The sequence below is a fragment of the Orbicella faveolata genome, unplaced genomic scaffold (genome assembly GCF_042242905.1).
Source record: "Orbicella faveolata isolate gen_17 unplaced genomic scaffold, um_ofav_v1 contig_47, whole genome shotgun sequence".
NCBI lineage: Eukaryota > Metazoa > Cnidaria > Anthozoa > Scleractinia > Merulinidae > Orbicella > Orbicella faveolata.
Genome location: NW_028301577.1, coordinates 19,227,767 through 19,252,466, shown reverse-complemented (window position 1 = coordinate 19,252,466; position 24,700 = coordinate 19,227,767). Strand labels below are relative to the sequence as shown.

At 38.5% G+C, this 24,700-nt stretch overlaps 2 protein-coding genes across 2 annotated transcripts; both read left to right on the top strand.

Annotated features, from left to right (window-relative positions):
• On the top strand, positions 1 to 5,450 carry LOC110040819 (tektin-1-like). The gene is made up of 5 exons (XM_089279315.1): positions 1 to 503; positions 621 to 691; positions 1,067 to 1,210; positions 2,568 to 2,790; positions 4,711 to 5,450. Exons 1-5 carry the CDS (start codon positions 90 to 92, stop codon positions 5,065 to 5,067), a joined length of 1,209 nt encoding a protein of 402 aa, XP_089135441.1. The 5' UTR covers positions 1 to 89; the 3' UTR covers positions 5,068 to 5,450.
• Positions 5,451 to 7,833: 2,383 nt separating this feature from the next.
• Positions 7,834 to 24,474, top strand: LOC110040770 (serine/threonine-protein kinase Chk2-like). The gene is made up of 18 exons (XM_089279962.1): positions 7,834 to 8,068; positions 10,387 to 10,511; positions 11,437 to 11,483; positions 12,113 to 12,147; positions 12,561 to 12,626; positions 13,638 to 13,693; positions 14,507 to 14,547; positions 15,205 to 15,298; positions 15,597 to 15,650; positions 17,071 to 17,135; positions 18,519 to 18,618; positions 18,936 to 18,974; positions 19,092 to 19,139; positions 19,668 to 19,831; positions 20,437 to 20,552; positions 21,330 to 21,415; positions 21,968 to 22,045; positions 22,918 to 24,474. Exons 1-18 carry the CDS (start codon positions 7,855 to 7,857, stop codon positions 23,023 to 23,025), a joined length of 1,536 nt encoding a protein of 511 aa, XP_089136088.1. The 5' UTR covers positions 7,834 to 7,854; the 3' UTR covers positions 23,026 to 24,474.
• The last annotated feature ends 226 nt before the right edge of the window (positions 24,475 to 24,700 follow it).

The following is a 24,700-nucleotide window of genomic DNA, read 5'->3' as shown; positions in this document are numbered from 1 at the left end:
CATTGCTTGTTTTCCAGGACTCCTCGCAACAAGAACCACAAAGAAAGTTTACTTCACTGAAGACGGACATTTTGTAACGAGAAAGCAAGATGGCTAGGTTGGTACAGCCTCCTCCGAAATACACCCCAGAAGAATGGCACGCTTCGAATCATCTTCAATACTTCAACGCCGAGCACGAGCGAGCCGCGGCTGAGAGGCTTCGCGACGAAAGCCTTCGACTCGCTCATGAGACCGAAGTCAGAACAAGACAGACTCAACTGGACGTGAATAAGAAGCTCGATCAACGCATCACAGATATAAACTTTTGGAAATCGGAATTAGATCAGAAGCAGGAAGAAACAGAAGATGAAATCTCTACTATGCTTCAGTTCAAGGCTAGGGTAGAAAAAGCCTTAGCGGACACAGAACTGCCGCTTATGATAGCCCAACAATGTCTTGCTAACAGAGAGAAGAGAATGAAAGTTGATCTCGTCCACGACAATGTGGAAATGCAGCTTCAGAAGGTAAAAACATGTTTCTCTTCTTTACTATTTGCTCTTTTAATTGAGATCTTTAACAATACGTTTTAATTAATCTGACCTTTTGTTATACCATACCCTGTCTGTATGTAATTTTTGTAGGAAGTGGAAGTCATTGAGGGCGTTCAGGCTTTACTACAGAGGACTCTTGAGCAAGCAACAGAGCAAATAAGGTGAATTTCTGTCATATGTTAATAAAAAGCAATGCTTCTTTTTTCAGCTACTTTTAACCTGTCGTTTCTTGCTTTTCAAGTGAATTTTATCCTTGCTTATGCAATTTGTTGATAGCAGTACTTCAGTTCTAGGTATAGTGTTGAATCAGTGAAGATTCAATTCTTAGACATCTTTTTTTATGGCGATGGATTGAACATATAAGAATTCAGTGTATTCAGGCAGCTTTTTTACTGGTGATTCTCAATACATACATTTCCTGGGAAAAAGACTATAATTTTTTATTTGTCATTAGAATTTACCAAGGCTTGGCTTAAGTGTGTTTAAAGCTAAAATGGCTACTTTTATAACTTTTTTTCACTTTTCATCGAAAACAGGCTTTTGAGGTCAGCTAAATATTATCTGGACAAAGACAGGAAGGACAAATTCCAAGCTCACGGAATTGACAATAAGTGTGCATCTCTAGAAAATACTTCTGCTGGGTTACATTTTGCCAAAGGTGCTGTCAAAGTGGAAAAGAAGTAAGAATTCGCTTATCATATAATTTTCACTTTAATTAGAATTTCTGTTGTAAGAAATGGAAGGATTGTCAATGTTGCTCTCCAATGTTATAAGACTGGCAACTACAATCGTGGACAAAAGTCCTTGGGACACTTATGTAATGTAGCAGATTATTGTATCTGTGTTTAATAGAACTGAAGTATGAAGAAAACGCTGCTAAATCCTTTATAAACGGGTATCTGTCCCCCCTCCCCCCCCAACACAATGTTGAAAATCAGGTGAAATTGCACGTGCTAGTTTTCAACATTGTATTGGGGGTGGGGGTCGAGGTTAGGCAGGTGAAGTTGTATTCGCGCCTGGCATGTACGCAAAAGCGCCAAAAGTGCAAATTTGTCCCAAGACTTTTGTCCACGATTGTAGGTGTGATCTGGAAATTGCCAATCAATTCTAGAGGTCACAGGTTTGAATCTCTTCAAAGTCAAATAAAGTAGTTTGTAGTTATTCCTTTTTTTGATTTACTCAGTCTCGTGTAGTGTTGTGGAGCACTGCTTTGCAACCACATCAAAAATATTGTGGCTTCTTTTTCCAGCCTGGGAAAAATACCAGTTATTTTGAATTCTTACTCTAAGAGCACTTTTTTTATATAGGCTTGATTTCTGCCATTCTCTTAGGTCCAGTAATGGAGCATACCTTAAAGGCAACCACAATTCGGGGGGGGGGGGGGGGGGAGGGTACTCCCAGAAAAATTGGGTGGGGGTGTGCGGCCCACTTCCCAAAACCCCTACCCTATTAAATATGACCAAAATCTGCGATATTCCCTACCCTATTTATGACCCGACCAAAAATTCAAAACCCTATTTATGATCGACCCTTATATCAGAAACTATACCATACCCTATAAACCATACCCTATTGATGTCCAAAATGGCCAAAATCAGCTAAAATTGATACCTTATTTATGACCTAAATGGCTAATATCTATATAGCCCATATAAGAGAGTACACCTCCCGGGCCACAATTTTATTTATTAATTAAAGAACTTTGCCTATCATCATTATAATCCCTGTCTCACTCAGTGTAGTCTGTAAGAAAAAATTCTTACTTGTTCTACAAAAAAATATATATACAGTAGAATCCCGTTTATCCGGTCACCAAGGGGCCACAAAAATTTGGCTATATTAATGGGGGTGGCCACATTAACAGGGTTCTTTAATAAGAAAAAGACTGACTGAGCAAGTGTCTGCAATAATGAGGTGGCTGTGTTAACAAGGTGGCCTAAGGCAGGGTTCCACTGTTGTTAGTCAGAGAACTTAAGTTAACTAGTTAGTTAAATCTTGCCTCGTGTTTAATTGGCCGTTACTTATTTTTGACTTCAGCTCTGTTACTCCAGACGAATGGGAAGATTTTTCCAACAAGAACATTCTCAAGGCAGAACGTGAGAAAAACTCTGCCATAAATCTACGCAGCATTATAGACGGCATCCTTATACAGACCTTGAGTGATCTTCAGGCTCAGTGTCAAGCTGTAAACCTTGCATTCCAGAAGAGAATTGAGGAGACTGTTGAAGCAAAGACAAAACTTGAGCAACATTTAGCAAAGGTGGGTTACACCTGATCATGCATTTGAATGTCTTCTAGTGTAGGCCCAGTGGGGCTTGGGGGGTACTCCCAGAAAAGTTGGGTGGGGGTGTGCGGCCTGCTTCCCAAAACCCTTACCCTATTTATGACCAAAAATTATCTGCCATTTTCCCTACCCTATTTATGACCTGACCATTAAATCAAAATCCTGTTTCAGACCTGTGTTATAATGAGTTCCCTAGTTCAGACCAATGTTAAATTACCATAAACATAATTTGTGAAGGGCTTTTGTTAATTTTCTTTTCGATAATGGTGAAAAAGTGGCTTCTTCATAAAAACATACCCATATCAAGACTAGAGTGCAAAAATCATACCCTATTTATGACCAAAATAGCCAAAATAGGCTCGAATCGATACCCTATTTATGACCAAATGGCTGAAAAACCATACCCTTTGGGGCCGCACATCTCTATAGCTCCTATAAGGGAGTACTCCCCACCGCCCCCCCCCCCCCCCACCCTGGGTGGAGGCTTCTTCTTATATATCTTCATAAGCTCACTAGAACTCCCGTGTGAAAAGGCCAGGGATGCTTGTCATCTCACTTGAAGGTGTAAATCATCTCACTTAGGGTCTTCAGGACAAAACACTACTATTTTTAAATGGTATTTTTCAGGGTTACACCTAGATTTTTTTGACAAGCACCCCCAACCTTTTTACATGGGAGTGCCCCCCCCCCCCCACCACATAGGGGTCAATAAAATCAATTATTATATGGCTTTGGCTTGTGGCCGATATAACGTGCGCTCTGATTGGTTAATTGTCACTGAATTGTAGGGCATTATTCTCCCGTAATGCCCACGGGCCGATTACTGATTATACAAATTAGGAAGAGCCCGGTTCTGAAAATTCAAGCGCATTGAAGCGATGAAAGCCGATTAAAATCAGTACGAGAATATCAGTAGCTAAAAGTTTAGAGATATTTCTTTAATAAAATTTATATAGATGACTTACCAGTCGGTAACCTTGGCGGGCACTAGTGAAAAACAATCAAAGTTTGCCTAGTCTTAAGTAAAGCTAAAATCGCTAAGTAAAAAACACCATCGGCAGATCTGCCATGCATCCTGAGCAGAACACCACAAAGAAACTTATAAGTTATCATCTTAGTCACCGCAATTACCGAAGTATTGAACTCCGTCAAAGTTCTCGTCAAATAGATTCCCTCGCTTTGACACAAGCAAGTGTAAATCAGCTTCCAGGATCATCAGATGTAAACAATCGGGCGGTTTCTGTCGGTAGCAGTGTTTCTGATAACTGCAGACGTTCACAAGGCTTGAAATGCTCATCCATAAATCCCAGAATGAAGAAGGCGAAGATATATTGTCGAAAGCGAATGCGAAGATCGAGTTAAGCTTATTTTGAGCAGTGCATTCTGAAGCATTAGTATCTTCTTTCACCGAAAGACGGTTGGTTTGGACAATTTTGAAGCACTTGCTGTCTTTTCTATATGCGTTGACGTTTCGCCCCAAAAGAAATGAGTGTTTTTAACGGAATACGTAATACAGTGGTGAAATTCACTGTCAGTTTGAGATTTTCCCGTAACGACCTCACTCTCGGTTATTAAGTAGTTAGTAATGCATAATTGAGGATACAAATGTGTAGATCTTTTCAGTGGCTTATGCCATCAGTTTGGGTTAAAGATAGTTTCCACAGGTTATGTTACAAAGTCGATTATATATAGCCTCTAAAACCCAGCTAGTCTTTTCTGATATATTTTAGTTCCCATCCTGTTCTTCCAGGCATATTTAAGCAGGTTGACTTTAAAATGCTGACTCCATTCCATTCTTCATTGCATTTTTAGTTTACATTTGTGTAGTATCTTTATGTGGTGGAAATGCTAAGGCAGGAGAATTGAGTCTAAATTAATGTATTTCTATGCATCCAGGTGATGGAAGAAATTGCCGCAATGGAGCAAAACATTGCACTGCTGAAAAGAGCTATTGCTGATAAGGAAGCACCCATGAAAGTCACACAAACAAGACTGGAAAACAGAACCTTTAGACCAAATGTAGAGCTTTGCCGAGACCGTGTGCAGTACCGGCTCATAGAGGAAGTGTTTGAAATTTCGACCAACATTGAAAGGCTGCAGGACAAGCTGGCTGATGCAGAGCAGTCACTCAAAGGACTCATCAGAAAACAGCTCTCCCTGGAAGAAGATATTGATGTGAAAGCAAACAGCCTTTTTATTGATAGAGATCAGTGCATGGAGCTGCGTAAACAGATCAACCATGTTCCACATTAATAAAACAACTGTAGTTCAAATATATTTTGCCTCAAAACAAATCCAGTGCATTGCAATTTTTTCTCACTGTAAATTTTAAAAATTAGCTGTATTTGGAACTAGTTTCTATATATTGCCTGTCACAGAATTGATTTATAAAATAGTGTACTGTTATTTTTTTCTTCTTGATCCAAGAAAAATGGAAGGAATAAGAAAATTCATTTAGTTTTTTTTTTTCGAACTTAACATCCTGAAGAAGAAAGTAATGGGTTTCTGCAGCATCAAGCATTAATTTTGTCGAATACTACTAATTTCCAACGCATGTATCTGTTGTACATAATGGGTCAAACTATTTTGCTGTATAAGCAATGTTAAATAAATGGAACCTGACCTGTGTATAATAATATTAGTGTTTATCTAAGTCTGTCTTCTATTGATTTGTGATGGGTTTTTTTGTGATTTTTAGGTCTTGGTAGATCAAAAGGTGTTAAGGATATTTTTCAGTTTTTCATTTTTAGCTATCATTGCAGTTTCAAGTCATGTACTTTTCTAGAGTTGCTGGAACTAATCACATCACTCTTTCTTTTCATAGTTGACACCAAAAGGCAAATAACCATTGCTGGGCATGAATGGTTCTTGGCACTTGCACCCAAATGAGGGTTCTGAAGGGTAAAATGGGAACTAACCAGAACTGGGATTTGCCTATTTATTTTCACTGGGAAAATGGATTTGGGTCACTGAGGAAGAGACTGAGATTTTTGAACAAAAACAGGCTGGGAAATAGGATTGCAGTTGGGAAATGGAATGTATAAACCCCCCACCCCACCATCCCCACTTTCAGGACCCTCCGCAATGCATCCCACTTCAGATTACAACACCATGTGGGGCAAAATTTCACCACACTGAAGGAACTCACTCTATCACTCTCCTCTGTCAAGGATGTATAGTGAAATAGAAAGGAAAATCGTGATTGAGGGTCCTGAAAGCGTAAAATGGGAAACTGGGATTGGCCTGTTTTTGCCCTGGGAAAATGGGATTGGCCTGTTTTTGCCCTGGGAAAATGGGATTTTAGTCACTGGGATTAGGATTTGGACATTGGGTCTGGGAAAAATGTCAAATATGGTAATGGGATAAGCATTTTGTAACCATGACCAGTCGAGAAATCGCGTATTTCCTGGGATCGAGAAAAATCAGAAAATGTTTCAAGCACCTTGCTCGTGTCAATTTTGAGCATATTTATTTATGTGCAGGGCTTGTCACAATTTCCCGGTCACAAAATGAGATCAAATGTTGAGGCACTTGATCTTAACCTTATCAGTATTATAGACACACTTTTACATTGTGTGAATATGTGATGATGTTTGGCACATCAGTTGAAGAAGCAGTGGAAATATTTTCTAAGTGGATAGCAGTGCTCTACACACATCCAAATTCATATTACAAACTGCCAACGTCACATACAGTTTTCTTGCCTCGCATCAAATCTTCAAAGCCAACCTCACAGAGGATAACCAGAAACGAGCAAGCTGAAACGAGGGCCTTGGCTAAGATGCATAGTAAATTCATCAGACAACGAAATGTAAAACGAGATAATACAATGGACAGGGCGGGCACTTTGCCTCTGAACTAATATAAAACTGAAAGGGTCTTGAAGCCAGTCAATTCGAATTCGCTGTAAGGGCTTAGGCGTAGAGAGTTCCAAGCGAAAGTAATGAACCAGCTATCAAAGAGGCATCAAATCAGAATCTCCTATCGAAAAGGTAGACAGCTTTAGTTTGAGTGACAGTGAGAGTGACTATGAAGAGGAGGTAGACAGCGCTATTGAAACAACACTGAAAAGTCTTTCAAAGCTAGAATTAAAAATGAATTGCTAAGTATGCTGGACAAAGAAAATGCCTTCCTTCAGAAACACGAGATTATTCATAAACGGAAATCTTTTAAGTAATTAAAATCAATGTCTTGTCTCTTATTTATTAGCAGCAGTTATTATTGTTTTTAATTAATCTAGTTATATGCATAAGCGATTAATAGCCCGCCTAGGTTAGCACTTGCTATCCGCGGGCCAAATAACACGTTATTTTAAAATGTAGGAAAATAAAGATTTTTGGATCTTTGTTGGGTCGTATTTTAATAGAGGCCGTAATTTTGCGGATACAAAGAGAAAAGAGCTGGTATTATATCCTACTATAACACTGGGATTTTTTTTGCTGAATTCTGCCTGTGGGAATGGGATTTGACAAGAGAAAATGGGAAGTGGAGTTTGGAAAAAATATGGGCTGGAAAATGCGATTGGTACCTCATCTTCAGAACCCTCTTGATTTCTCTGTTGTTATTGAGTGTCGGGTACTCCAAAGTTCCACGAGATGTTTTGAATTTGTGTTTCTATTCGCGAATCCGTGTTTTTATTCGCTCGAGCAAAGTTTAAGTTCATAGTTTAACCATTTCACTGTTCACGTTTTTCTATGGTTTATTGTCGAGACAGGGACGAGGTGGTGGCCGAGTTTATCAGAAGCCGGTTATGTATCATTATCATTTTCGGCCTTGGACATGGTCTGGAATGTAAACATGAATCCAGACCTTCTTAGCTTAGAGATGTCGGAATTGTTGAAAATAGTTTTTGTAATCTCTAAAGGTCTGTATTGGAGAACACCAAATAGCGCATCACATACTTCAGCGCAGTTTAGATCCATCCCTCGACCCTCTTTCATTTGCATAAGGGCAGGGGTTCGACCCCCGCCCTGTTTTTGGCGCGAAAACTAGAGTTCGTTTCCAGTCTCCAATATGCTGAGGCTCTTTCTGCAATCCAATATGGCCGATCAACAAACATCCGAGTCCAACAGTACGGGAACGTCTTCCAGCTCTCAGAGCCAGAGTGTTCCTTCTTCAGCAAGTATGGATTCATCAGGAACAGCTGCTACACTTCCTACTCAGGATGTTGTTGATGGCATGTCAGACGAAGAAGAACAAAAGATTTCTAGCTGGGGAAGGTTGTTTCCCTTGGGCACTGGTTTCCAGAAAGTTGGTAAGTGCTATTTTTCAAAAACCTATTTGAATACAGTACGTGGTATAATGGGAAGAACTTATTGAAAATAGGTGATTACAGTTCCGCCTTTTTCAAAATCCGATCACTTATTTATTAATAAATTCAGGGATGTTTGTGTTGTTATTGTAACTTCAACTGAAATGCGTGGTTCAATACTTTTTCCACCCGTCACCCGTCAAGCTTACATATACCATATGTTGTTTTGTTCCAGCCAAATCGAAACAAACTCTATTGGTTTTCCTACAAAAAATCTCTTTACGTCCGGCAAGTGGTGTGTAGTCACTATGTTTGATAAACCATTGGCACAAAACAATTCCCCACCCCCGGGCACAAAGGACTGAACTTTTCAGGGGGAGATGGTAACAGATGGAATTGAACCACTCATAAGCTTAACTTGTGCTAGATGCTAGATGTTGGTCATTTTCCTTAAATGACCATCTATATATATATATATATATATTTTTTTTTTTTTTGCATGGTTATGGACCAAGATAAAGTTCATAAGGTTGATAGACACGCCAAAAAAGAGCGAAGCTAACATCCATCCATCTTGATCAAACAAGCTTGGACAAGAAAGGATTTATAATATTGCATAAAGATCACCATCTTTTTGTGGGATATGGTGGGTAATCCCAAGCAGGCAAGTTATCTCCATCTTGCCTAGTGCTGAAAAAAATTTAGTTCATCTTGCTTGCTCATAGCTTAAGGTTACAGTATACCTTCAGGTCGGCAATTTTCTTCAAATTTGGATTTTTGGGTCAAAATAGTGGTCGAAGAATAATCTCTAATTTCTGAAAAAATTTTTTGGAAAAGGCTAAATATTGGCGGAGAAATGGCGGTTTTACGTTTTCACCGGAAGTAAAAGTTTACCTCTTGATTGACAGCCCTATAGCGCGTATGCAATCAACCGAGACGATTTTCGCGGGAATTACCTATATGGATGTCACGAATTGACTACTCAGTTGATCAGCATTGTTGTTCTGACTACCCAGCATCTTTGGTATTAGGCATGTCTCTATTAAGTTATAAGTAAACATAGACCATGTTTAAACCATGGACCAGTTCGAAAAAGCGAAAACAGCAAAGAACGAATGAAAATACATCAATGAGTGAAGAAGCGAAAGTTCGCCACGCGTATGAAGCTATAGTCATCGTATAAGGCGGGCAAATATTCGTGGTAAGAGAAAAGAAAGGTTCTGTAAAAATTTCAGAACTAGACAGCAATAACAGGGATGCTGACAGAGACTCTTCTGATGAGTCCGATATCGACGAATCGTCGGACTCATTGAGACCATTTGAAATATTATCCATGCACAGTTGCCCACACACAGTTGCTCTCCGCGCTTTCTTTTGTTTGTTTCCTTCGCTCAGCCACTCTAGCATTTGTATCCTTTTTAGTCTTCCCCATTTTGCCAGACCAGCTTCAAGAAAAACCGAGCTACAGAAAAATTATCTCTCTGCCTTCGGTTCCTTGAGCGCATTGCGAAACACAAGAGTTTTTTAGAGATTCGCGCGTAAATTTCACCAGGAGGTTAACGGTAGTAAACTTTCCCTGCACTGATTGGCTTAGTTATCTGAGAACCCAGTTGAAGGCGTTTGTGGGCGGAGTTTGTTTGCAAAGCAGAAAATTTTTCTTAGCGCTGTTTTCTCGAATAGATTTTTTCACTTGAAGCAGACACTTTAAAGAGTTATAACTCAAAGGGAATTTGTTCAATTGCTCTTAAATTTGGACAGTGGCTAGTTTAACATATAAACTACAAAAACATGTCTGGGAATTGTTAATTTCGAAATACTTTTTCTTCGAGAGCGATTTTTGTACGATCACTCCACATTTTTTTAATCCTATTTCGAAAATGTTCTGTAACTTTTTACTGCAATTGAATATGCCAAAACGCAGACACGTTTTTTAAACGCTTTGGGCCCTGAAACCGAGCAAAAAATTAAATCGGCGAAAAACAAAATTCGCTTTGACTTGTAGCTTTCGAAAGGTGATTTGGGCGCTCGCATTTAGTGGTCGTGAAAAATTCGACGATTCATTTTCTTTCAAAATTCTTGGTATAGTTCGATAGCCAGCCCCATAAGCTTTAATTTGATATGGGGGTTTAGGTATCTACAGCTTAAACTGCACACGCTACATCGCTTGCGCGCGAGACACCCCTGAAGGTATACTGTAACCTTAAGTTTAATAACCCATTCAAGCAACTATACATCAAATGTTTCCCTTATTGCATGGTAAATGGTCCTGCAAGCAATGCGTTTACTGTATTAATTTCCCCTTCTCCAATTTTTTTCCGTAGATCTTGAAAAAGATGTGAATATATTTGGCCGTGGTACAAACAATGATGTTTGTTTTGAGCCAAGAGCTTTTAAAAAGAACCCACAGTATCAAGCAATCAGCACAAAACATTTCAAATTGTACAGGGTATGTAACTATAGCTAATAGGTTTGTTTTCACTTTTATTAAAATCGATATGACCATCTATAATATTATTCATGATGATGTACTGATAGTGTAATAGTGAAAAACAGCCATTCAGTAGGCCACGTTCGAGATATCAATATTCTAACATGGCTCTGAGGCTTTCAGGACAAACTTCTATATTTTTGGTGTTGTTTTCTTTGTATCTAAGTCTCTTTTGGGAATTGAGAGACAAAAGAAACTTAAAAAATTTCCAAAAGCCTCGGAGCCATGTTAGAATATTGATATATGGAATGTGGCCTATTGTCTATAAGCTTAGGCCCAGTTGATTGAAGGGTGGATAACACTATCCTCCAGATAAATCAATGTGCTATCCACAAGATAGTGATTTATGGGGTTGATAGCATTGTAACCCTTTGAGCAACTGGGGCCAACTCCTTGCCCTCTCTAAGTTGTTTATCTGAGGTATATACCTCTTTTTTATCATTCTCTATTTTCCAATTGCCCATAATTCACTCTGTTTGCTCCCCAAATTTTACGTAAACTATTGTTGTGAAATGCTCTTAGGAATATGCAGACCTCCCAGGAGTATTTCACAACAATAGTTTACGTAAAATTTGGGGGGCAAACAGAGTGAATTATGGGCAATTGGAAATAGAGAATGGCAAATAAAAGATGATGAAGATGAATATTATCAAGAAACTACTCTTATGTCTTTGCTTTTACACTGGCTCCCTTTCATGGCTGTTGTTTTTGGATAGCTTCTGTTTTGGGTAAAATTTAGCCATCAGTATTCTGAATTTATAGTCTTATCAGTCAGCGACTAGGAGTAGGAGTACTTCTGCTTCAGAGTCCCCAAGATACAAATGATGTTTAACTAGTCCATCAGTTTTGCAGGTGACTCAAGTGAAATTTCTATTATGTTTAGGAATATGGTGCTGATGGAACATTTAATGTATTTTTAACTGATCTTAGGTAAGTCCAACAACTTAAACTACCCAGGTAAACAACTGCAGCATTTGATCAAGAACATCATCTGCCATTGCTGGCTGAAAAGCCTGAAACCATTTGACCACCCTGTCAACTCAAACATAATTTCCTTTTTTTCAAATTTCTCATCTGGTAAAGTATGTCATAAAACATAACTTCTTCTGGGCAGCTAGACTTTTGCTGTATTAAATTATGCTATTCCAAAGGATTATTTCTTGGTTGTAGACAACCTGCTTATTGCTTTAGACTTGTCATGGAGCAAAGGGCATCTACAGTTCTGTTCCAATGGTCCCTGTTGGCTGTTGTCTTGTCTGCTGTGTTCCAGCCAATGTTTGCTTTTCTCAGTTCTTCAAGTTAACTGGCCCTCTCCTGGTTTTAACATACCTTTCCACCTTCCTTTTACTCTGTGGATTTCACTTCAAGCCTTGCTTGGTAGTATCAGTGGTTGTTTCTCACAGTATGTGAGCTATCCAAGCCCATTTTCACCTTGCTGTCTCAGTTGGTATGTGACTTTCCTGCCCTGCTCCCCAGACAAACTTATAACTGCCTATATGAATCCCAAGCTGTGAACTTCAATTCTATAGAAACTCACCCTTATCTTATTGTATTTTCAGTTCAAACGGAACATTTGTTAATGGAGAAAAGATTGGTAATGTATTTCCATTCTTTTCCTATTTTTTGTTTCTTCCATTTGAATGTATTGTGCTTTGATTTTCAATAGCTAATTGTCTTTCAGTCCTTTCTACGTTAGTTTACACAATAATATTGTTTGGTGGTACATCAACTGAACAATGTCCTCTTAAGTTGAGGATAATTTGTAACAGAATTGAATTATTCTCATAACATTCTAACTGACAATGGCATGATAACAGAAAAAGAGAAATTGCTTGTTAATAGCTTTTATTTGGGAATTTAGTTTTTAAATTTGTTTTTAGATTTCTTTTCAACAGCTGTCTGGCCGTTGTAAACAATTAAACAGCATGGATGATTAGATTGTAATTTGATAAAATTGCACCTGACCTCTTTTGCTTGATTCGATCTTTGTATTATTTACCATTTTAGGTAGAAACAATACACATCCATTAAATAACAATGATGAAATTTCATTATCACTAAAGAAACACAAAGGTAAGGAGTTCAATCAGATGAGTGATTATTCAAAATAAAAACAAGATAATCAAACTAATTTAAGATAAAAACGTTCACTGGCTAAAAACATCAGTGATGCTCTACGAGCCAACAAACTATTCCTCCTATGTTATTTCCAACATCTTAAAGCGGAAATTTTCCAAACCACCCACACACGCCATCTCCTCACCTGAAGAGTTGGTTTGCATGTTTTTTAAATGGGCTGTGCCTCAAGAGAATCCTAACCGTTTTGCTGTCCTTCCCCTCATCAGTGTCATGCAACTACTAACAAGAATTCGTCAAAGGCACAACATTCAAGTTGTAAATAAGCCCTTCAAGACTTTACAACAAGAATTTCCTTCTCCCAAATTCAGACTATCTATTGAACATCAACCAAACGTGATTTATAAAATACCCTGTGCCAATTGTGATTGGTGTTATGTAGGTGAAACCAGCCGATGTTTTGAAACTCGTAAGAAAGAACATATCAGGAATATCAAAACATGTGCTACTGGATCAAACATTGCAAAACATGCGTGATCATTCGACCATCACATAGATTTTGATAATTCTAGTGTCATTGACAAAGGCTCTTTTCGCATTAGAAAAACTTTAGAGGCTTCGCTCACCTCTGCTACCAAGCATGCTGACAATAATTCTAAGCCGATTCCAAACCAGTATAGTATTCTTTTTAAACAATAGTCACCTAATTTACACATTTTTACTTTGCTTTTGTTCTTCTTATTACTTTTATCTCGCCTTTTCTTGCATTCATTTTATCATTCTGCATTCCATTTTTATCCATCAAAGGCTGTAGATTGACAGTCAGAAGCTCATGTTCTTTTTTGAATTTTTTGAGCCAGCGAACATTTTTATCTTAATTTTGATTATGTCTCATCCTGGCTGCGCTTCAATCTTTAATCAAAAACAAGATAGTTATATGTAATGGTATATTCGGTTTTCTTTTTTTCAAATTTCATTTTATGTCTTTTATTTTATACCTTTTTATAGCTTATGTATTTCAGAACATCAGCCAAGCTGATGAAGAGTTTAAGTCACTTCCAGAGGTAGGAAAATTTTCATTGTTGCTTATTGGGCAAATCCACAAATAGACTGGAAAAGTCACTGTTGGTGGGTCATAAGGGACATAAGGGAGAGACCTTTTTTTTTTGGAGGGAGAGCCCCCCCCCCCCCCTTTCTCCCTTGGGCAATTTCCAAAAAGCAATTCCTGCACAGCCAAAACTGCTGAAAAACAAAAAATGCAAAGGGAGCCTCAGGAAAAAAGAATCAAGCAAGTACTTTCTACTATCCAGGTTTCTGATGTTAAAAAATTCTTGCCCAATCTTTTGCCCACCAAAAAATCGTACACAACCTGAAGGTGACAGAAAATTTCATGCCTCAGAAAATTTCCCCAACCCAACCCCCCTCCCCCCAAAAAAGAATAATGGTCTGTGACTAATAATAGCTTGCAGCCTCTTTCAGTGATAGTATCGGTATTTGTATGTCTTACATCAGAAGGTAATGGCCAATTCCCTCTATGACACACGCCTGCAAGGAATCATCTGATGGTAGTTGTATTCATCAAAACAAATATCCAGTCCAAGATGATGAATACAACTACCATGATTCCCTGCAGGCACATCTGATAGAGGCGATTGGCTGTTAACAGCTTTTACGAGAAGATAGTAATGTCAGAGTAAACATGAAAAGTTAGATTGTTAAATGCTTAGCCCGAATCCTCTATAAAAGCATAGACAGAGAGTGAATTCTATTAGAATATCATTCAATTACTGGTATTTATTTTCTAGGTTGTACCAGACTTTCCATTTGGAGTTTTATTAATATCGTTTTAATAATTATTATTAAATTATTTCCTACAGGATCTAAGAGAAAAATATGTTTTGTCTACTGTCATTGGACGGTGAGTTAAAAAACTGGTTCCCAACAATATTAAAATATCTGTTACAGTCAAAACAGCTCAAGTGTTCCTGCCAATGGTGAATGAATGAGTTCATTATCAGAAATTTGATTTCATTACTCGCTTCAATAGTCCATTCTTCAAGTGAAGAGTAGAAAATTCAAACCAAGACTTGATCTACCAGTAATACTCGAATTTTGATTGGATTAATGAACAATACACTTATACCATATTTGGAATGCTAAGCACCAGGACTTCTCCCTTAGTGGCAGGAAAGATATCAAAGATGACTGACATCAAAGCAAGTTTTATGTAAGGGGCAGAGAAGGTAGGGTTTGCGTCAAGATACCTAACTATGTTTGGAAAGGTTTGTTTTAAATAAAGTTCTTTAATTGAATCAAAATTCCAGTATTGGATCAAATCTTGTTTCAAATTTTCTGCTCTTCAGTTGAATAACGGACTATTGAAACAAGTAACGAAATCAAATTTCCAATAATGAACTCATTCATTCACCCTTGGCAGGAACCCTTGAGCTGTTTTGACTGTAAGTCATCCAAGGTCATAAAAGAGTGGAAAAAACAGCCCCCCATGTCTACTATGGGTAGATAAATAACAAACAATTAATTATTAATCATCCTATTTGTTATTATGTCTTATTAGGGGTGCATGTGGTGAAGTACGCCTAGCATTCAGCAAGGGAACTTGCGAGAAATTTGCAGTCAAGATTATCAGCAAGAAAACATTTTCAGTTGGGGTGAGTTTCATGTAAACCAGATACTGGTACCTTGTGTTCATAACAACACTGTTGGTAAGTGAACCTCAGCTTTCGGCAAAAAAAAATTAAGGTGGGATGGGTTTCATGTAAGTGGGTATAGTGGTACTGTCATAAGAACATCATTGGTAGAGAATTCAGCTTTGAATTTATGTATATTTCTCAGCCTGTCTGTGCAGTTTTCTTTTTTCTTTCTTTTTTTGTTTTGCCCCCTATCAAAGTCCTAGTGACAGTTGTCTGAATAATTACTTTATAATTAAAAGTACCATCTGTGTTTCAGCCCAGACAAGCATCTCTGAGGGATGAGGTTGAAATATTAAAAAGACTTCATCATGTAAGTACTTATTTAAATTAGATATTCTGTGATTTATACTTAAATCCAGTAATTTGTCAGATTCCAGCTGCATAGTACTTTGTTCCACAAGCAGCAAAGTGAAACAAAATCGTTCTTCTTCCTTTCCTTCCATTGTTTGTTTCACTCTCAATTAACTATTCTCTTCAAATTTTGACCAAATTCCTTGCTTGCTTGTTCATATATTTTGGCACTCCCCTTCTTTTTAACTGCCTCAGCAGTCCTGTAATGCTCTGGCAACCTTGACATCTGTACATGTTATGGGATATTTAATAGTATCAGATGATGTCTTTACTTTCTGAGGTATTAGCCACCTTGATTCAAACAGGTTGTCATGTTGCAAATTATTAGGTGAAAATACATTGCACCTTACCTAGCATTGTAGACCTTATAATAATGATGTACAGAGGGCCAAATGTGTGCCAAGGGCTATGTATCTAAAGTCCTTTTTATGCATTGCATACCTGCAAATGCAGTTACCCAGCATCACTTTTATACTAATAATGCTTACAGAGCTTACAATACCTGCAAAGGGCTTTTAGCTGCAGCTGTTTGCACCCATTGTTAAGGTCATTCCCCAGTATTGCACTGCGCATCCCTACTGCGCATAATGTCATGCACGTGCGCATTAAAAAATGGCAGCTTTTTGTTTACAGCTGGACCTCGCCATAGAGGTAAATTGTCATTTTATTGCAAACAAGTATGGTGACCTATCATTTTTTTCTGTTGCTTTGAATTGAGTAATAAATTTCTCTGTGTAACATAAATATGGATCAATTCTCAGTGTACGACAAAAAGCAATCGTCAGAAACGTGAATTTAGCAAGCAATTGTGACTACAATCATGATGCTATTATAAGGATTTATATGGGTATAAACAAGGTGCTCTTGCTCCTAAATGAACATGGGGACCCCTCATTTTTATTTCAAAATTTAAGTTCCTATAATATAAACAATCAATAGGCAAAGTTTCACAAAAATCTCAGTGCAGGTTCTATTTCAGCGGAATGACCTTAAGTAATCCTTTCTACTGACCTACATCTGCCCTAGCTTGTAAGCTATACTTTGCTGTCTTCAAATTTTATAAATGTATCCATTCAGTATTATCACTATTGCAGCAAGAAGATTTTACCAGTTTAGTTTAATGGATATTTCTGATAGTCAATTCTTTTACTGACTGCCATACTTTCTCGTGATGAAGTTCTGGGAATTTAGTGCTATATAACAACAGATTAATGTCATCCATTTTATGATCTCTTTTTTTTGTTACCATTCTCCTTGCTAACGAAGATATAATACAGATATTATGAGAAATGCTATACTGAACACTTAAAGTAAGAATTTAACTTTGTTTATCAGCACTTTATCAGTGGATTTCACAACCAGTCTTTTATCTCTTTCAGCCATGTGTGATCAGAATTGAAGACGTTTATGAAACAGCTGAAGTCTTGTACATTGTTCTTGAACTGTACCATTTCCTTAAAATATCAAATATTTCTCGTGTGATGATAAAGCTTTTAAATATTTTTGCTGATCCAAGCATTTAACTAAAATTGTACTCACTCACTGGTAAGAAGCACTGATGTGACACTCAAGTAGTGATAACAAATATGTCATCAGGCCCATGACTGAATTTTTTCCTAGCAGATATATTGTATCAGAGAAGGTGTTCACTTAGACTGGGTGACTATTAAGGCAAGGCATTAGTCTATTGGAGTTGTCCACTTTGGATAGGAGTCTACTTAGGGTAGCTGTCTAGTTTGTTGAAGTGTCTGCTTGTTGCATACTTCTTTTAGAAGTGTGCTTAGAGGAGGTGCACACTTTGTTTAGGAGTCTACTTAGGTAAGGTACTCGATTTTGGAGTTGTTGGATCATGTGTACTGAAGGCATCTGCAGTTGAGTGTTGATTGATATCCCGATCGATACCCTAAATTGACCCTCAATAAACACTTGATTGGCATCTGATCGATACTTGGTCGACACTCCATCAACACCCTGGTTGACACTTGATTGACACTTCATCAACATCTAAGTCATCAGTCAGTTGAGAATCAACTAATTCTCGTTTGATGCACACGAGTGGCTCAACACTCGGCCCACTATTGACCGACTGTTGATTGAATGTCAATCAAGATGATAATTATGTTGATTAAGTTTCAACCAAGTATTGATCAGGATGCCAATCGAGTGCCGATGGAGATGATGATCGTAGGATCAACACTCAGCCATGGACGCCTGTGGTACTTACTGCTTAGGGTAGATGTACATTTGGATAATGTTTCTCCTTAGTGGTGGGTGGGGGGGGGGGGGGTGGTTTCTACTTAGATGGAGGTGTTTGTATAGGGAGGTGTTTAGTCAGTGGAGGTGTCTTCTTAGAGGAATGTACACATCAGGGATGAGTCTTTGTAAGGGAGGTTCCTGCTTGGATGGAGGCGTCTGCCTTAGAAGATGCCTTTTTTGCTTGGAGAGTATTGGTTTCTGCTAACAGAAGATTTCTGAGTGGACAGAAGTGTTTGTATAGAGGAGGTGTCTCTCAAAGCAGATTGGCCATTGGTAGAGATAAAAAGATTTAATACAATAATTTATTTTACAACAACTGCAGAAATGCTTGCACACTCATTGGCTAATTTTCGTTGTCAATAAATGGACAGACAAATGAATTTATAAATTATACAACAAGGAACCTTTACCATTTTTGTGAGAATAACTAACCATAAGGTTATCTAGTCATTTTTGCTTTGGTTTAAATGATTATTTCTTGATCTCATGCATTTGAGGACGGATTTAATTGACAATATTCTCTGGTATCTTCTCTTGCTTGTTTTGTTTTTGTGTTGATTCATAACTACAGTGTAGAAGGTGGTGAACTCTTTGACCGTGTTGTTAGCGTCAGAAGATTTGAAGAACCCACTGCAAAGCTTCTGTTTTACCAGATGCTTGTGGCAGTAAAGGTGGGTAAACTGCTTGTTGCTTCTCTGTTTTGAAGGGTCTTCTCATGGGGAAAAACCGCTACCAAAGTAATCACTCCGATAAAAAAGAAACAAGACGATCCATAGAATCAATCAGAACTTAAAGAAAATAGAAGTAGCGGACGCGAAGCATGAGAAAACCTGTGCGAGCGAGTCAAGATTGGTTTTGGTTTTACTTCTCATTGAAGTAAGTTTTTAAGCCAATCACTTAGCCTAGTTATACAAAGTCATATCGAATCTGAATTATTTTTGACGTTCAAGTGGAACGATAACTGCAAAATGCTCTATTTGTTTGACAGTATTTACATGAGCAAGGAATAACGCATCGAGATCTGAAGGTATGTTATAATGAGCTGACAGTTCTGTAAAAGTATCCTTTGTAAAAGAGTTGTGGTAATTAAAAAATGGTTTAGATATGACAAATTCACAGTAACATGGTTTATTTATATTTTTAGCCTGAAAATGTTCTTCTATTTTCTGAGAAGAATGAAACGGTGATCAAGGTATGACCATATTTCCATCAAATTTAAGGTTTGTATTTTTTTCCTGGCTTAACGCAAGTAACGGTAAACTGTTAATATTGCTTCATGATAAAAAGCTGTCTGGGAATGAAAATGAATTTTACTTAAAGCTGAACCTACTGCAAACCATGAGAGAGTTACAATGTTTAAAAGGTAGTGACAATTGGATGATGGAAAAATGCTATTTCAATGTACATATGCGACAGCTTTGCCTTTGCTAGTACCCCAGCACACGAGAACCTGCTCGCGCTGTGCCCTCGTCAACTTTCACGCAATAGAAATCTTTAGCTCGTAGTCTAATTGTTAAGTACATACTGGATGAAATGTTATTTTAAATGAATTTGAGATGCAGCGGCAAGTATTTCAGGATTTCTAAATACAGCGTATTAGGTGCAAATACCTGCGTCTGATATTGGGATTTACCTAATGAAACATATTATTAATGAATATTAGAGATCACAATTCAACTATTTTGATCTGATAACTTGTCAGAGTATCTTCTTTATGCAGATAACTGATTTCGGATTGTCTAAAGTGGTTGGAGAACAGAGTCTAATGAAGACTTTGTGTGGTACTCCCAGTTACTTGGCTCCAGAAGTCCTCTTAACAGCAGGCACTGGAGGCTACTCCAAAGCAGTGGATCTCTGGAGCTTGGGGGTCATATTATTCATATGGTGAGTGAGTGAGAAACGGACTGGTGATAATATTCACATTATAGTAAATGGTTTAAATCCAGTACCCAGTTGTTGTTTCACAGCTTTTTCTACTACATAGCCTGTGAGTGGGTCACTCCGAGGACATTAGAAAGTCAGAGTCAGAGTCTGCTCAGAGGATGAGCGTTTTTCATTTAAGTTTCTATTGTCCAAAGTTGAAAAATGTTGAATGAAATAATTGTGACGAGTTACCGTAGTGATTCGATTTAGCGCCCTCCTTCCAGTAAGCGCCGTCTTTCTAAAAGCGGCGTCCCCCATTAAGCTCAGTACTTTTTTATAAGCGTCCTTGTTCAAATTAGCGTCCCCTTCCTATAAGCACTCCCATAGCGAAAGTAACATTTACGATACTGACATAAAATAGACTGATAAAACGAATAAATAAAGACCCCGAGACCCCTGTTACATAAGAACCTGCCATACATTTATATATAGAGCCTGTTTAGGTTAACTTCAGGATTAACTTCAGGATCTTATAATATATGCCTTTTTTTGTAGTCTGTTTTTTCTTAGTGGCGTTTAAGAATAGAAAAATTCTAACGGTGCTCATCTTTAACCTTGCTTTGTAGTCTTGGAGGCTATCCTCCGTTTTCTGAAGAAATAAAGAAGCACACGCTTAACGAACAGATTATCAAAGGATTATACACATTTCCGAAAACTTACTGGAAAGCCGTCTCGCCAAAAGGTAATTACTTCCAACTTGCTACGGTTTAGTCTCTTACACGGGCATTATTTGGGTTTCCCTGGGATGAGCCCCCGCCCCACACAACCGCCCCCCTCCCCATGAACGGCCGTCAGGAGAAAGAACCATTGTGGGACTATTTCTTACAAAGAAGTTTTAGTTTTTTGAAGATCGCACATTGTTTCTTCTCTTCGGAGAAGCGGGTCGCTAGATTTTTTGCGACATCATGACAGACGCATAGTAAATGCAATAGTGAAAGAAATAATGACACTCTTTTTGCCTGTCAGTCTTTTAAGATGCAGCTGAAAGGGATTCGCTTTAGTTTTTTCCTCAAATCAACAAAAAAAGAACAAGCACTGGCGAGTTAATGACTAATCAGTATTTTATTACTTATACTTTAGGGCGGTTTTCAATTGAGTGTCGTTAAACTAAAACCAAAGTAATCACTTTAGCCAGTCACAAAGGACACAGCCAATGCAGTGAACCAATCAAAACTCCAAGTAATTACATGTAGCTGACATAAAGCGCGGGAAAACTTGTGTGAGGGAGTTGCGATTGGTTTTGGTTTTACTTCTGATTGGATGAAAAAATGGCGCGAGTTTTTCAGCCAATCGTTTAACATAGTGATGCAAAACCAATAACGTTTCGACACTCAAAGGAAAACCGCTCTAATCTCAGAGAAAATCCTAAATTTGCATTTGCACAGTGTGATCTAAAGCCTGTACTGAGTGTTATCGTATAATTTCATTTACTTGATTGTATTGTTGTTCTGTTGTATAGCCATTGATCTAATTAAGAAGCTTCTGACTGTGGATCCGAAGAAAAGAATAACTGTAGAAGAAGCTCTTCAGCATCCGTGGATCTCAGTGAGTTTCTCGTCATTTTATTCTTAACTCATAGAAAATACCTTTTTCCGTTTACGATGCCACCTCAGTGGCTTTTTAAAACATCATGCAGGTAACTGATAAAGGTTATGTACAGTGCATATCTACCCTGGAGGAATTTGAAAACGGAGGTTTATTTCTCCGGTTAGGCCTACTGTCCACACTAATCCGTCACGAAAACGGAGCTTTTCGAAAACGCTCTTCAAACCGATGGCGTCACGATAATCCTGTAATTTCCCTGATTGAGTCTTCGTCAAACAGAATTCCAAAACGACCGGTGGTTGTTGCGTTTTTTAATTTCTCCTGCGTAGTGTGGACGGAAAACATTTGTTGCGTTTTCAGAGTGAAACCTGCGTTTTGAAATCCCTCCAGCATAGTGTGGACGGGTCAAGTCTCGATGGCTTTTCAAAACACCCAAGTGAACTGATAAAGGTTGTGTGGGATCTGTTTGCGTGCACATTCCACAAGGAAAGTTCGTATTTTTTTACTTGCTGTCTTACATCCGTACTTACATCCATTGTGATATGGTTTTAGGATGACGAGGAAGTCATAGACAAAGCGAATCAGCTGATGTCTTCAGTATCATCAGACATGCCGCCACCTTCTGGGCCTGTGAGTACTGTGCACATTGAATTGCTTGCCTTAGCGTGTAAAGAGAGAAGCAAATGAGCAACCAAAACAGTTTTTAGCTTTTAATTTCCAGGATAAATAATTGGGGAGCAGTGATGACGCAGTGGTGAGAGTGCTCGCCTCTCACCAATGTGGCCCGGATTGGATGCTGGCCCGGTGCCATATGTGGGTTGAGTTTGCTGTTGGTTCTCGCCTTGCTCTAAGGGTTTTTCCCCGGGCTCTCCGCTTTTCCTCCCTTCGCAGAAACCAACCTCTCCAAAATACCAATTCGATTAGGATAGACGATAATGTTGTTTTTGAAGAAGTTATCTTAGATCGATGTGTTCGAACCTTTTTACAATATAGCACTGGTGAAGGTAAACAAAAGCCACCGAAAATTTTGTACAGAAAATGAGACCGGTATAAGAAAACTTCATCAATTTGTCCATAGCCGATCGTGATACTGGTAGCAGTGTTTTTAGGTACATTTCTTTTGCACAATTACAATAGGTTTCATTCATACTAAATTCGACGTTTAACCATGACTTTAGAGAATCGATGAAGTCAGTATCTGCTCATAGAAATTCTAAATTTCTTAACAAAGTCCAATTAAAGCCGCGCCGGGGGTTTATTGTGTATTGTTGGTAACGACCATCTTGTAATGACCAACAGCCAATTGTTTTCTGAAAAAGAAATAGTTAATTACAAGCAAATTTTAAGTGAAAATTGGCCGAGCAGTCTTATTGAAATTTTTTCAGTGAAAACTGAGGTAATTTTTGTTTTCTTCTTGGGCGCAAACAAACATGGGCATTTGGGAGAAGAATTTCTCAGATTCTTTTACACCAGTTGAAAGTTTTTCTTCTGTCTTTTTGCAGGTGCTTAAAAAGAGGCACCCTTCTGATGAAGATGGCAGCCCAGGCCCCAGACGGAAACGAATCTCCACCGATAGTGTTGAGAGTGACAGCACAACAGTTCTTTCGTGACCAAATTACGCATTACCGTCACGCAGAGCTTAATTAAAATTGGGGCCGAGTAGGGTGCTTTCTAGAAACATAACAAAGGGCTTTTTCGTATGATGGTCGATAGATGCGGTGATGTTGAAATAGTATAATCTTTGAGTCGTTTGTAATGATTGCATGAACGCGTTGGAGGAGATGAAGGTTGTCTCTGTACCCATTCGGAAATAATGCGCATTTTCTGCCGAATCATCGTTTTATTTCCCAGGAGTTTACGGCAGTTTTTCTCCAATGGGTAAATGGTGTACTCCAAAGTGTTACACCTCAGCTTGACGTCATGTCGTTTCGTCATGTTGCTTAGCAACACCACTCATGCCACGGGTTTAAACTGAAAGGGGTTTTTGTTTCCCTAATTGCAGTCAAGACTTGACATAACATCATGGTAGTGGAAATAACGTTAACAACTGTAACTAGTATGTGTAACACCACCCTTTAATTGAAAGCTCACCTCTAGTGTAAAAGTCACCACCACAATTGCGGTTAAGAAACTGCAGACCGTGTCCCTGTGCACATATATCCCGTTTGGGAGTTTCTGCATCGTAACAGAACCCTAAACATTTTAAGGTTTAGATTTAGTTTTCTGATCGATAACCGAACTGTCATATCCTTACACACGCGATGTAATAGCAGTCCTTTGATGTGTGTATTTAAGGGTGCGTTCCTTTGGGGTGATCTGGATCAGGATGAGTGATCCAGGATCACTCGGATCATAGTTCATCAAAGGAAACGATGTATCCGTGACCAGAGTGAATTCATCGGTTCCTTTGATGCACCATGATCCGAGTGATCTTGTATCACTGATTCAGATCCAGATCACCTCAAAGGAACGCACCCTTAATTGTTGTGGCTTCAACACCTCTCGTTCTCTTGACGAAACTCGGTGATCTTTGCCAGGCAAAGTGTTTATTCTGAAATAGATTCAAATGTGTTTTAAAAAGAGGGTGTGGAGGAAAGGAAGATGACAGCTTATTTTGGCATTTAGGGAAAACGTGCTACTATATCCACACACTGTTCAAAGCAATTAAACTAATTTATGCAGCCAAGTTGAAAACTTGGAACACACTTCATTTTCCATGTGTACAATAAGCTCCCTTCACTGTTGGGATGCTGGTCACGGCACGCTCGACCCCAAAACTTTCGCTTTCTTCACAGTAATAAGCGAAAGAGGGGCTCTAGGGTCGAGAATGGGATTCTGGTCAGGTTACCCTATCATGACAGGAGAGTGTTACCTATAGGAACAATATCTTTATAGTCGCACCTTTCAAGCAATGAGAAATTTAATCATTACTGGTCCGTCTTCTGTTACTCACGAATATTAATATATAGTTTTTTTATGCTTGTCAAACAAGATCAATTATTGTTCAAAGTTGAACTTATCATTGTTTGGGTATTAAAGAAATGTCGTTTGAAACATCAGAGTCAGCTTTGAAGTTGGTGTGGTGAATGGAGACCAGGTAGAGGAACTTGAAAAATTGTATTCATGCCCAAACGTCTATGGCTAAGGCCCAGTTCAGACGAACTTTTCATGAGCCGAACCTAATACGTTGAATTAAGTGCATGAAAAGTTCGGCGTCTGAATCAGTTAAGGACGGCTATTTGAATTTGGAACGGCACAGCCGTTGTTCTCGCCTAGCTTAGCCGG

Excerpts from the sequence above, each read along its gene's own strand:
- LOC110040819 (XM_089279315.1), top strand. The coding sequence starts at position 90 with ATGGCTAGGTTGGTACAGCCTCCTCCGAAATACACCCCAGAAGAATGG. Across the intron at positions 692-1,066 it reads CAAGCAACAGAGCAAATAAG|GCTTTTGAGGTCAGCTAAAT; the intron begins GTGAATTTCTGT and ends CATCGAAAACAG. Across the intron at positions 2,791-4,710 it reads TTGAGCAACATTTAGCAAAG|GTGATGGAAGAAATTGCCGC; the intron begins GTGGGTTACACC and ends CTATGCATCCAG.
- LOC110040770 (XM_089279962.1), top strand. The coding sequence starts at position 7,855 with ATGGCCGATCAACAAACATCCGAGTCCAACAGTACGGGAACGTCTTCC. Across the intron at positions 18,619-18,935 it reads AGATGCTTGTGGCAGTAAAG|TATTTACATGAGCAAGGAAT; the intron begins GTGGGTAAACTG and ends TTTGTTTGACAG. Across the intron at positions 19,140-19,667 it reads AGAATGAAACGGTGATCAAG|ATAACTGATTTCGGATTGTC; the intron begins GTATGACCATAT and ends TTCTTTATGCAG.